Source organism: Oncorhynchus nerka, unplaced genomic scaffold (genome assembly GCF_034236695.1).
Source record: "Oncorhynchus nerka isolate Pitt River unplaced genomic scaffold, Oner_Uvic_2.0 unplaced_scaffold_990, whole genome shotgun sequence".
In the NCBI taxonomy this organism is placed as follows: Eukaryota; Metazoa; Chordata; class Actinopteri; order Salmoniformes; family Salmonidae; genus Oncorhynchus; species Oncorhynchus nerka.
The window spans coordinates 52,501-65,725 of record NW_027040305.1 but is presented as its reverse complement, the minus strand read 5'-3'; the positions used below and the strand labels follow the sequence as shown (position 1 = coordinate 65,725).

The window sequence follows — 13,225 nt, the reverse complement described above, 5'->3', positions numbered from 1 at the left end:
ACATCACTAGGATGTGTGATCTGATCCCTCATTTAGATAGACATCACTAGGATGTGTGATCTGATCCCTCATTTAGATAGACATCACTAGGATGTGTGATCTGAACCCTCATTTAGATAGACATCACTAGGATGTGTGATCAGGAACTCATTTAGATAGACATCACTAGGATGTGTGATCTGATCCCTCATTTAGATAGACATCACTAGGATGTGTGATCTGATCCCTCATTTAGATAGACATCACTAGGATGTGTGATCAGGAACTCATTTAGATAGACATCACTAGGATGTGTGATCTGATCCCTCATTTAGATAGACATCACTAGGATGTGTGATCTGATCCCTCATTTAGATAGACATCACTAGGATGTGTGATCTGATCCCTCATTTAGATAGACATCACTATGATCAGGAACTGATCCCTCATTTAGATAGACATCACTAGGATGTGTACATCTGGCAGTGACAGAGCGAGGTTCACTGAGTTGGGTGAACCTGCAGAAAAAGAGAGTCAGGGGGTTGTAAATCTGGCAGTGACATGGCAGAGAGACTTCCTCCATAAAGCCACCCAGGCTGTCGCAGCAGGTGGTGGAGGGAGTCCAAGCTACCGGGTTCATTCGGCGAGCTGGTGAAGCATGGTGGTAGAGGGAGTCCAAGCTACCGGGTTCATTCGGCGAGCTGGTGAAGCATGGTGGTAGAGGGAGTCCAAGCTACCGGGTTCATTCGGCGAGCTGGTGAAGCATGGTGGTAGAGGGAGTCCAAGCTACCGGGTTCATTCGGCGAGCTGGTGAAGCATGGTGGTAGAGGGAGTCCAAGCTGCCGGGTTCATTCGGCGAGCTGGTGAAGCATGGTGGTAGAGGGAGTCCAAGCTGCCGGGTTCATTCGGCGAGCTGGTGAAGCATGGTGGTAGAGGAGTCAAGCTGCCGGGTTCATTCGGCGAGCTGGTGAAGCATGGTGGTAGAGGGAGTCCAAGCTACCGGGTTCATTCGGCGAGCTGGTGAAGCATGGTGGTAGAGGGAGTCCAAGCTGCCGGGTTCATTCGGCGAGCTGGTGAAGCATGGTGGTAGAGGGAGTCCAAGCTACCGGGTTCATTCAGAGAGCTGGTGAAGCATGGTGGTGGCAGCATCAGGCTGTGGGGATGTTTTTCAGCTGTCGGGAAACTATTAAGATTCGAGGAAAGATGAACGGAGCAAAGTACAGAGAGATCCTTGATGAAAACCTGCTCCAGAGTGCTCAGGATCTCAGACTGGGGTGAAGGTTCCCTTTCCAACTGGACAGTGTCCCTAAGCACACAGCCAAGACAACGCAGGAGTGGCTTCTGACATGAACCCGATCGAACATCTCTGGAGAGACCTGAAAATAGCTGTGCAGCGACGCTCCCCATCCAACCTGACAGAGCTTGAGAGGATCTGCGGAGAAGAATGGGAGAAACTCTCCAAATACAGGTGTGCCAAGCTTGTAGCGTCATAGCCAAGAAGACTGGAGGCTGTAATCACTGCCAAAGGTGCTTCAACAAAGTACTGAGTAAATGGTCTGAATATTTACAGTCAAAAGTGTTAGAACACCTCCTCATTCAAGGTTAGAACACTCAGTTTGGAGTGTTAGAACACCTCCTCATTCAAGGTTAGAACACTCAGTTTGGAGTGTTAGAACACCTCCTCATTCAAGGTTAGAACACTCAGTTTGGAGTGTTAGAACACCTCCTCATTCAAGGTTAGAACACTCAGTTTGGAGTGTAAGAACACCTACTCATTCGAGGTTAGAACACTCAGTTTGGAGTGTTAGAACACCTCATTCAAGGTTAGAACACTCAGTTTGGAGTGTTAGAACACCTACTCATTCAAGGTTAGAACACTCAGTTTGGAGTGTTAGAACACCTCCTCATTCAAGGTTAGAACACTCAGTTTGGAGTGTTAGAACACCTCCTCATTCAAGGTTAGAACACTCAGTTTGGAGTGTAAGAACACCTACTCATTCAAGGTTAGAACACTCAGTTTGGAGTGTAAGAACATCTACTCTTTCAAGGGTTTGTCTTTATTTTTTACTATTTTCTACATTGTTGAATAATAGTGAAGATATCAACACTATGAAATAACACATATGGAGTCATGTAGTAACCAAAAAAGTATTAAACAAGTCAAAATATATTTCCTATTTTCGATTCTTCAAATAGCCACCCTTTGCCTTGATGACAGCTTTGCACACTCTTGGCATTCTCTCAACCAGATTCATGAGGTAGTCACCTGGAATGCATTTCAAATAACAGGTGCGCCTTGTTAAAAGTTAATTTGTGGAATTTCTTTCCTTCTTATTAATGCGTTTCAACCAATCAGTTGTGTTGTGACAAGGTATGGGTGGTACACAGAAGAAGCCCTATTTGGTAAAAGACCAAGTCCATATTATGGCAAGAAAAACTCAAATAAGCATTCTTCTCTCTCTACCCCCCTTACATCACCACCCGGTCTTACACACCTCCCAGCCCTTCTCAGCAGAGAGGAAGTGGGCAGTTTGGAGAGAATAGGCTGGATAGACAGGATATAAGTCATTAAAGAGTTTAGAGAGAGGAAGTAGGCAGTGTGGAGACAATAGGCTGGATAGACAGGATATAAGTCATTAAAGAGTTTAGAGAGAGGAAGTGATATAATACATTGAGATGGAACACACCTGTCTTCTACTCTGTGAGTAACTATATAGTTTAACACCTGTATAGTTTAATATCTATATAGTTTAATATATATATAGTTTAATATCTATATAGTTTAATATCTATATAGTTTAATATCTATATAGTTTAATATCTATATGGTTTATAGTTTAATATCTATATAGTTTAATATCTATATGGTTTATAGTTTAATATCTATATAGTTTAATATCTATATAGTTTAATATCTATATAGTTTAATATCTATATAGTTTAATATCTATATAGTTTAATATCTATAGTTTAATATCTATAGTTTAATATCTATATAGTTTAATATCTATATAGTTTAATATCTATATAGTTGAATATCTATATAGTTTAATATCTATATAGTTTATAGTTTAATATCTATATAGTTTATAGTTTAATATCTATATGGTTTAATATCTATATAGTTTAATATCTATATAGTTTAATATCTATATGGTTTAATATCTATATGGTTTATAGTTTAATATCTATATGGTTTAATATCTATATAGTTTAATATCTATATAGTTTAATATCTATATGGTTTAATACCTGTATAGTTTAATATCTGTGGAACAGCTCAGTGTTTACATCATGTACCATAGTGATAGTTTTCTCTGTGTTTCAGTGCTGTTCAGTACACTGGTATACTCCGGCCTCGGTCATGATGGAGGTACGTATCTATTTATTCATCACCTGCTCAATTTCCCTACTCCTCTTATCTCCTCTTCTTCTCCTCTTCTTCTCCTCCTCTCACTCTCTGTTTACTCCTGCTACTCCTCTCAGATAAAGTCTCTCCGTCCTCTTCTTCTCCTCTCCTCTTCTCTCTCTCTCTCTCTCTACTCCTGCTACTCCTCTTCTCTCTCTCTACTCCTGCTACTCCTCTTCTCTCTCTCTACTCCTGCTACTCCTCTTCTCTCTCTCTACTCCTGCTACTCCTCTTCTCTCTCTCTACTCCTGCTACTCCTCTTCTCTCTCTACTCCTGCTACTCCTCTTCTCTCTCTCTACTCCTGCTACTCCTCTTCTCTCTCTCTACTCCTGCTACCCTCTTCTCTCTCTCTACTCCTGCTACTCCTCTTCTCTCTCTCTCCCTGCTACTCCTCTTCTCTCTCTCTACTCCTGCTACTCCTCTTCTCTCTCTCTACTCCTGCTACTCCTCTTCTCTCTCTCTACTCCTGCTACTCCTCTTCTCTCTCTCTACTCCTGCTACTCCTTCTCTCTCTCTACTCCTGCTACTCCTCTTCTCTCTCTACTCCTGCTACTCCTCTTCTCTCTCTCTACTCCTGCTACTCCTCTTCTCTCTCTCTACTCCTGCTATTCCTCTCATCTCAAGTCTCTCCCTCCTCTTCTTCTCCTCTTCTTCTCCTCTTCTCTCTCTCTCTACTCCTGCTACTCCTCTCATATCAAGTCTGTCCCTCTTCTTCTCCTCTTCTCTCTCTCTCTACTCCTGCTACTCCTCTCATCCCAAGTCTCCCTCCTCTTCTTCTCTTCTTCTCCTCCTCTCTCTCTACTCCTGCTACTCCTCTCCTCTCCTCTCCTCTCCTCTCCTCTCCTCTCCTCTCCTCTCCTCTCCTCTCCTCTCCTCTCTCTACTCCTGCTACTCCTCTCATATCAAGTCTCTCCCTCATCTTCTTCTCCTCTTCTTCTCCTCGTCTCTCTCTCTACTCCTGCTACTCCTCTCATATCAAGTCTGTAGTTGTGATTCTCTGTCTGGTGTAGTGATCTTGTGTTGTGTGTGTTGTGTTTCTGCAACCAGTCAGTGAGCAGTACATAGGTTACTGAGTAGCTTACGCGTGAGCAGGGCCAGAAGGAAGGTCTTGTGGTCAAGAAGGTGAAGCGTTTCTCTTCTCAGTTCCCTTCTCAGTTCTCTTCTCGCTAGACAATACGACAACAAAAACTGCACAGGAATACAATTGGGAGGTCTGTCTCCAACCACGTAGCAGACACAAGCTTGTTGTTTCTCTCTGTGAGGTCACCAACCTGACAACCAAAGCTTGTTTGTTTCTCTCTGTGAGGTCACCTTCCTGACAACAAAAGCTTGTTGTTTCTCTCTGCGAGGTCACCTTCCTGACAACCAAAGCTTGTTGTTTCTCTCTGTGAGGTCACCTTCCTGACAACCAAAGCTTGTTGTTTCTCTCTGTGAGGTCACCTTCCTGACAACCAAAGCTAGTTGTTTCTCTCTGTGAGGTCACCTTCCTGACAACCAAAGCTATTTGTTTCTCTCTGTGAGGTCACCTTCCTGACAACCAAAGCTAGTTGTTTCTCTCTGTGAGGTCACCTTCCTGACAACCAAAGCTAGTTGTTTCTCTTTGTGAGTCACCTTCCTGACAACCAAAGCTAGTTGTTTCTCTCTGTGAGGTCACCTTCCTGACAAACAAAGCTTGTTGTTTCTCTCTGTGAGGTCACCTTCCTGACAACCAAAGCTATTTGTTTCTCTCTGTGAGGTCACCTTCCTGACAACCAAAGCTAGTTGTTTCTCTCTGTGAGGTCACCTTCCTGACAACCAAAGCTAGTGGTTTCTCTCTGTGAGGTCACCTTCCTGACAACCAAAGCTAGTGGTTTCTCTCTGTGAGGTCACCTTCCTGACAACCAAAGCTTGTTGTTTCTCTCGGTGAGGTCACCTTCCTGACAACCAAAGCTTGTTGTTTCTCTCTGTGAGGTCACCTTCCTGACAACCAAAGCTAGTTGTTTCTCTCTGTGAGGTCACCTTCCTGACAACCAAAGTTAGTTGTTTCTCTCTGTGAGGTCACCTTCCTGACAACCAAAGTTAGTGGTTTCTCTCTGTGAGGTCACCTTACTGACAACCAAAGCTTGTTCTTTCTCTCTGCGAGGTCACCTTCCTGACAACCAAAGCTTGTTGTTTCTCTCTGCGAGGTCACCTTCCTGACAACCAAAGATTGTTCTTTCTCTCTGTGAGGTCACCTTCCTGACAACCAAAGCTTGTTCTTTCTCTCTGTGAGGTCACCTTCCTGACAACCAAAGCTTGTTCTTTCTCTCTGTGAGGTCACCTTCCTGACAACCAAAGCTTGTTCTTTCTCTCTGTGAGGTCACCTTCCTGACAACCAAAGCTAGTTCTTTCTCTCTGTGAGGTCACCTTCCTGACAACCAAAGCTTGTTGTTTCTCTCTGTGAGGTCACCTTCCTGACAACCAAAGCTAGTTGTTTCTCTCTGTGAGGTCACCTTCCTGACAACCAAAGCTTGTTGTTTCTCTCTGTGAGGTCACCTTCCTGACAACCAAAGCTTGTTGTTTCTCTCTGTGAGGTCACCTTCCTGACAACCAAAGCTTGTTGTTTCTCTCTGTGAGGTCACCTTCCTGACAACCAAAGCTAGTTGTTTCTCTCTGTGAGGTCACCTTCCTGACAACCAAAGCTAGTTGTTTCTCTCTGTGAGGTCACCTTCCTGACAACCAAAGTTAGTGGTTTCTCTCTGTGAGGTCACCTTCCTGACAACCAAAGCTAGTTGTTTCTCTCTGTGAGGTCACCTTCCTGACAACCAACCATTCTTTATTTCTTTAATCTTAAATGTGATTTAAGACGGCGCCGGAGTGGATGGCTGCTGTTTTATGGGCTCCGTGCTATTTTGTTAGTTTATTTCCACATTGTTTGTTACTTATTTTATGCATAATGTTGTTGCTGCCCGTCTCTTATGACCGAAAAGAGCTTCTGGAAATCAGAACAGCGATTAGTCATCTTGAACTAGATTTAGCATGGGTCCTCAGAGCCTCAAAAGGTTTTACAGCTGCACCATCGAGAGCATCCTGACGGATTGCATCACTGACTGGTATGGCAACTGCTCTGCCTCCGACCGCAAGGCACTACAGAGGGGAATGCGTTCAACAAGGGACATCACTGGGGCTGAGCTGCCTGCCATCCAGGACCTCTATACCAGGCGGTGTCAGAGGAAGGCCCTTAAAATTGTCAAAGACTCCAGCCACACTAGTCATAGACTGTTCTCTCTGCTACCGCATGGCAAGCTGTACCAGAGTGCCAAGTATTCAGACTCCTGAACAGCTAATCGAATGGCTACCCAGACTATTCACATTGCCCCCCCCCCCCCCCTCTTGTACGCTGCTGCTACCCCCCTGTATATAGCCTCCACATAGACTCTGTACCGGTACCCCTTGTATATAGCCTCCACATTGACTCTGTACCGTAATACCCTGTATATAGCCTCCACATTGACTCTGTACCGGTACCCCCTGTATATAGCCTCCACATTGACTCTGTACCGGTACCCCCTGTATATAGCCTCCACATTGACTCTGTACCGGTACCCCCTGTATATAGCCTCCACATGGACTCTGTACCGGTACCCCCTGTATATAGCCTCCACACTGACTCTGTACCGGTACCCCCTGTATATAGCCTCCACATGGACTCTGTACCGGTACCCCCTGTATATAGCCTCCACATTGACTCTGTACTGGTAACCCCTGTATATAGCCTCCACATGGACTCTGTACCGGTATCCCCTGTATATAGCCTCCACATGGACTCTGTACCGGTACCCCCTGTATATAGCCTCCACATTGACTCTGTACTGGTAACCCCTGTATATAGCCTCCACATTGACTCTGTACCGGTACCCCCTGTATATAGCCTCCACATTGACTCTGTACCAGTACCCCCTGTATATAGCCTCCACATTGACTCTGTACCGGTACCCCCTGTATATAGCCTCCACATTGACTCTGTACCGGTACCCCCTGTATATAGTCTCCACATAGACTCTGTACAGGTACCCCCTGTATATAGCCTCCACATTGACTCTGTACCCCCTGTATATAGCCTCCACATTGACTCTGTACCCCCTATATATAGCCTCCACATTGACTCTGTACAGGTAGCCCCTGTATATAGCCTCCACATGGACTCTGTACCGGTACCCCCTGTATATAGCCTCCACATTGACTCTGTACTGGTAACCCCTGTATATAGCCTCCACATTGACTCTGTACCGGTACCCCCTGTATATAGCCTCCACATTGACTCTGTACCAGTACCCCCTGTATATAGCCTCCACATTGACTCTGTACCGGTACCCCCTGTATATAGCCTCCACATTGACTCTGTACCGGTACCCTGTATATAGTCTCCACATAGACTCTGTACAGGTACCCCTGTATATAGCCTCCACATTGACTCTGTACCCCCTGTATATAGCCTCCACATTGACTCTGTACCGTAATACCCTGTATATAGCCTCCACATTGACTCTGTACCGGTACCCCCTGTATATAGCCTCCACATTGACTCTGTACCGGTACCCCCTGTATATAGCCTCCACATTGACTCTGTACCGGTACCCCTGTATATAGCCTCCACATGGACTCTGTACCGGTAGTGCCCCTGTATATAGCCTCCACACTGACTCTGTACCGGTACCCCTGTATATAGCCTCCACATGGACTCTGTACCGGTACCCCCTGTATATAGCCTCCACATTGACTCTGTACTGGTAACCCCTGTATATAGCCTCCACATGGACTCTGTACCGGTACCCCCTGTATATAGCCTCCACATGGACTCTGTACCGGTACCCCTGTATATAGCCTCCACATTGACTCTGTACTGGTAACCCCTGTATATAGCCTCCACATTGACTCTGTACCGGTACCCCCTGTATATAGCCTCCACATTGACTCTGTACCAGTACCCCCTGTATATAGCCTCCACATTGACTCTGTACCGGTACCCCCTGTATATAGCCTCCACATTGACTCTGTACCGGTACCCCCTGTATATAGTCTCCACATAGACTCTGTACAGGTACCCCCTGTATATAGCCTCCACATTGACTCTGTACCCCCTGTATATAGCCTCCACATTGACTCTGTACCCCCTATATATAGCCTCCACATTGACTCTGTACAGGTAGCCCCTGTATATAGCCTAAACATTGACTCTGTACCGGTACCCCCTGTATATAGCCTCCACATTGACTCTGTACCGGTACCCCCTGTATATAGTCTCCACATTGACTCTGTACCGGTACCCCCTGTATATAGCCTCCACATTGACTCTGTACCGTAACACCCTGTATATAGTCTCCACATTGACTCTGTACCGGTACCCCCTGTATATAGCCTCCACATTGACTCTGTACTAGTACCCCCTGTATATAGCCTCCACATTGACTCTGTACCGTAACACCCTGTATATAGTCTCCACATTGACTCTGTACTGGTACCCCCTGTATATAGCCTCCACATTGACTCTGTACTAGTACCCCCTGTATATAGCCTCCACATTGACTCTGTACCGGTACCCCCTGTATATAGTCTCTACATTGACTTTGTACCATTCCCCCCTGTACATAGCCTCCACATTGACTCTGTACCCCCTGTATATAGCCTCCACATTGACTCTGTACTAGTACCCCCTGTATATAGCCTCCACAATGACTCTGTACCAGTACCCCCTGTATATAGCCTTCACATTGACTCTGTACCGATACCCCCTGTATATAGCCTCCACATTGACTCTGTACCGGTACCCCCTGTATATAGCCTCCACATGGACTCTGTACCGGTACCCCCTGTATATAGCCTCCACATTGACTCTGTACTGGTAACCCCTGTATATAGCCTCCACATGGACTCTGTACCGGTACCCCCTGTATATAGCCTCCACACTGACTCTGTACCGGTACCCCCTGTATATAGCCTCCACATGGACTCTGTACCGGTACCCCCTGTATATAGCCTCCACATTGACTCTGTACTGGTAACCCCTGTATATAGCCTCCACATGGACTCTGTACCGGTACCCCCTGTATATAGCCTCCACATGGACTCTGTACCGGTACCCCCTGTATATAGCCTCCACATTGACTCTGTACTGGTAACCCCCTGTATATAGCCTCCACATTGACTCTGTACCGGTACCCCCTGTATATAGCCTCCACATTGACTCTGTACCGGTACCCCCTGTATATAGCCTCCACATTGACTCTGTACCGGTACCCCCTGTATATAGCCTCCACATTGACTCTGTACCAGTACCCCTGTATATAGCCTCCACATTGACTCTGTACCGGTACCCCCTGTATATAGCCTCCACATTGACTCTGTACCGGTACCCCCTGTATATAGCCTCCACATTGACTCTGTACCCCCTGTATATAGCCTCCACATTGACTCTGTACACCCTATATATAGCCTCCACATTGACTCTGTACAGGTAGCCCCTGTATATAGCCTCCACATTGACTCTGTACCGGTACCCCCTGTATATAGCCTCCACATTGACTCTGTACCGTAACACCCTGTATATAGCCTCCACATTGACTCTGTACCGGTACCCCCTGTATATAGCCTCCACATTGACTCTGTACTAGTACCCCCTGTATATAGCCTCCACATTGACTCTGTACCGTAACACCCTGTATATAGTCTCCACATTGACTCTGTACTGGTACCCCCTGTATATAGCCTCCACATTGACTCTGTACTAGTACCCCCTGTATATAGCCTCCACATTGACTCTGTACCGGTACCCCCTGTATATAGTCTCCACATTGACTTTGTACCATTCCCGCCTGTACATAGCCTCCACATTGACTCTGTACCCCCTGTATATAGCCTCCACATTGACTCTGTACTAGTACCCCCTGTATATAGCCTCCACATTGACTCTGTACCATTCCCCCCTGTACATAGCCTCCACATTGACTCTGTACTGGTACCGCCTGTATATAGCCTCCACATTGACTCTGTACTAGTACCCCCTGTATATAGCCTCCACATTAACTCTGTACCATAACACCCTGTATATAGCCTAAACATTGACTCTGTACCGGTACCCCCTGTATATAGCCTCCACATTGACTCTGTACCGGTACCCCCTGTATATAGTCTCCACATTGACTCTGTACCGGTACCCCCTGTATATAGCCTCCACATTGACTCTGTACCGTAACACCCTGTATATAGCCTCCACATTGACTCTGTACCGGTACCCCCTGTATATAGCCTCCACATTGACTCTGTACTAGTACCCCCTGTATATAGCCTCCACATTGACTCTGTACCGTAACACCCTGTATATAGTCTCCACATTGACTCTGTACTGGTACCCCCTGTATATAGCCTCCACATTGACTCTGTACTAGTACCCCTGTATATAGCCTCCACATTGACTCTGTACCGGTACCCCTGTATATAGTCTCCACATTGACTTTGTACCATTCCCGCCTGTACATAGCCTCCACATTGACTCTGTACCCCCTGTATATAGCCTCCACATTGACTCTGTACTAGTACCCCCTGTATATAGCCTCCACATTGACTCTGTACCATTCCCCCCTGTACATAGCCTCCACATTGACTCTGTACTGGTACCGCCTGTATATAGCCTCCACATTGACTCTGTACTAGTACCCCTGTATATAGCCTCCACATTAACTCTGTACCATAACACCTGTATATAGCCTCCACATTGACTCTGTACCGGTACCCCCTGTATATAGCCTCCACATTGACTCTGTACCGTAACACCCTGTATATAGCCTCCACATTGACTCTGTACCGGTACCCCCTGTATATAGCCTCCACATTGACTCTGTACCGTAACACCCTGTATATAGCCTCCACATTGACTCTGTACCGTAACACCCTGTATATAGTCTCCACATTGACTTTGTACTATTCCCCCCTGTATATAGCCTCCACATTGACTCTGTACCGTTACCCCCTGTACATAGCCTCCACATTGACTCTGTACTGGTACCGCCTGTATATAGCCTCCACATTGACTCTGTACTAGTACCCCCTGTATATAGCCTCCACATTAACTCTGTACCATAACACCCTGTATATAGCCTCCACATTGACTCTGTACCGGTACCCCCTGTATATAGCCTCCACATTGACTCTGTACCGTAACACCCTGTATATAGCCTCCACATTGACTCTGTACCGGTACCCCCTGTATATAGCCTCCACATTGACTCTGTACCGTAACACCCTGTATATAGCCTCCACATTGACTCTGTACCGTAACACCCTGTATATAGTCTCCACATTGACTTTGTACTATTCCCCCCTGTATATAGCCTTCACATTGACTCTGTACTGGTACCCCCTGTATATAGCCTTCACATTGACTCTGTACTGGTACCCCCTGTATATAGCCTCCACATTGACTCTGTACCGTTACCCCCTGTATATAGCCTCCACATTGACTCTGTACCAGTACCCCCTGTATATAGCCTCCACATTGACTCTGTACTAGTACCCCCTGTATATAGCCTCCACATTGACTCTGTACCAGTACCCCCTGTATATAGCCTCCACATTGACTCTGTACCAGTACCCCCTGTATATAGCCTCCACATTGACTCTGTACCGGTACCCCCTGTATATAGTCTCCACATTGACTCTGTACCGGTACCCCCTGTATATAGCCTCCACATTGACTCTGTACCGGTAACCCCTGTATATAGCCTCCACATTGACTCTGTACCGGTACCTCCTGTATATAGCCTCCACATTGACTCTGTACCGGTATGCCCTGTATATAGCCTCCACATTGACTCTGTACCGAAACCCCCTGTATATAGCCTCCACATTGACTCTGTACCGGTACCCCCTGTATATAGCCTCCACATTGACTCTGTACCGTAAGACCCTGTATATAGCCTCCACATTGATTCTGTACTGGTACCCCCTGAATATATCCTCCACATTGACTCTGTACCGGTACCCCCTGTATATAGCCTCCACATTGACTCTGTACCGGTACCCCCTGTATATAGCCTCCACATTGACTCTGTACCAGTACCCCCTGTATATAGCCTCCACATTGACTCTGTACCGGTACCCCCTGTATATAGCCTCCACATGGACTCTGTACCGGTACCCCCTGAATATATCCTCCACATTGACTCTGTACCGGTACCCCCTGTATATATCCTCCACATTGACTCTGTACCGGTACCCCCTGTATATAGCCTCCACATTGACTCTGTACCGGTACCCCCTGTATATAGCCTCCACATTGACTCTACCGTAATACCCTGTATATAGCCTCCACATTGATTCTGTACCGGTACCCCCTGTATATAGCCTCCACATTGATTCTGTACCGGTACCCCCTGTATATAGCCTCCACATTGATTCTGTACCGGTACCCCCTGTATATAGCCTCCACATTGACTCTGTACTAGTACCCCCTATTACAGTTCACTGTAATGCCTGTTGTGTTGGTTAACTTAAGGGCTTGTAAGTCACCAGTTCACTGTAATACCTGTTGTGTTGGTTAACTTAAGGGCTTGTTAGTCTCCATTTCCCTGTAATACCTGTTGATTCTGTACTGGTACCCCTGTATATAGTCTCCACATTGACTCTGTACCTCAGAGTCAGCTAGTGCTTTTTACTAGACTATTCTCTATGTGATGTCACCTGGATGTGAGTCAGCTAGTGCTTTTTACAAGACTATTCTCTATGTGATGTCACCTGCCTGCAGTCTCAGTCAGCCTCTTCAACAGCCAACAGTTTGAATGACTGAGTCAATGACTTGGTTTAGTTTGGAAAGACTACTGTGT

The 13,225-nt window shown here is 46.1% G+C and overlaps 1 protein-coding gene across 1 annotated transcript in view; it reads left to right on the top strand.

Annotated features, from left to right (window-relative positions):
- Positions 1–448: 448 nt before the first annotated feature.
- Positions 449–13,225, top strand: part of LOC135570306 (Fc receptor-like protein 5) — a gene marked incomplete at its 3' end in the record, with an annotated part of 21,645 nt that continues 8,868 nt past the window's right edge. Inside the window, exons 1-3 of the mRNA XM_065016432.1 lie at positions 449–587; positions 1,409–1,447; positions 3,308–3,352. Coding sequence (XP_064872504.1) covers positions 449–587; positions 1,409–1,447; positions 3,308–3,352 — 223 coding nt within the window. The remainder of the gene's footprint in view (positions 588–1,408; positions 1,448–3,307; positions 3,353–13,225) is intronic.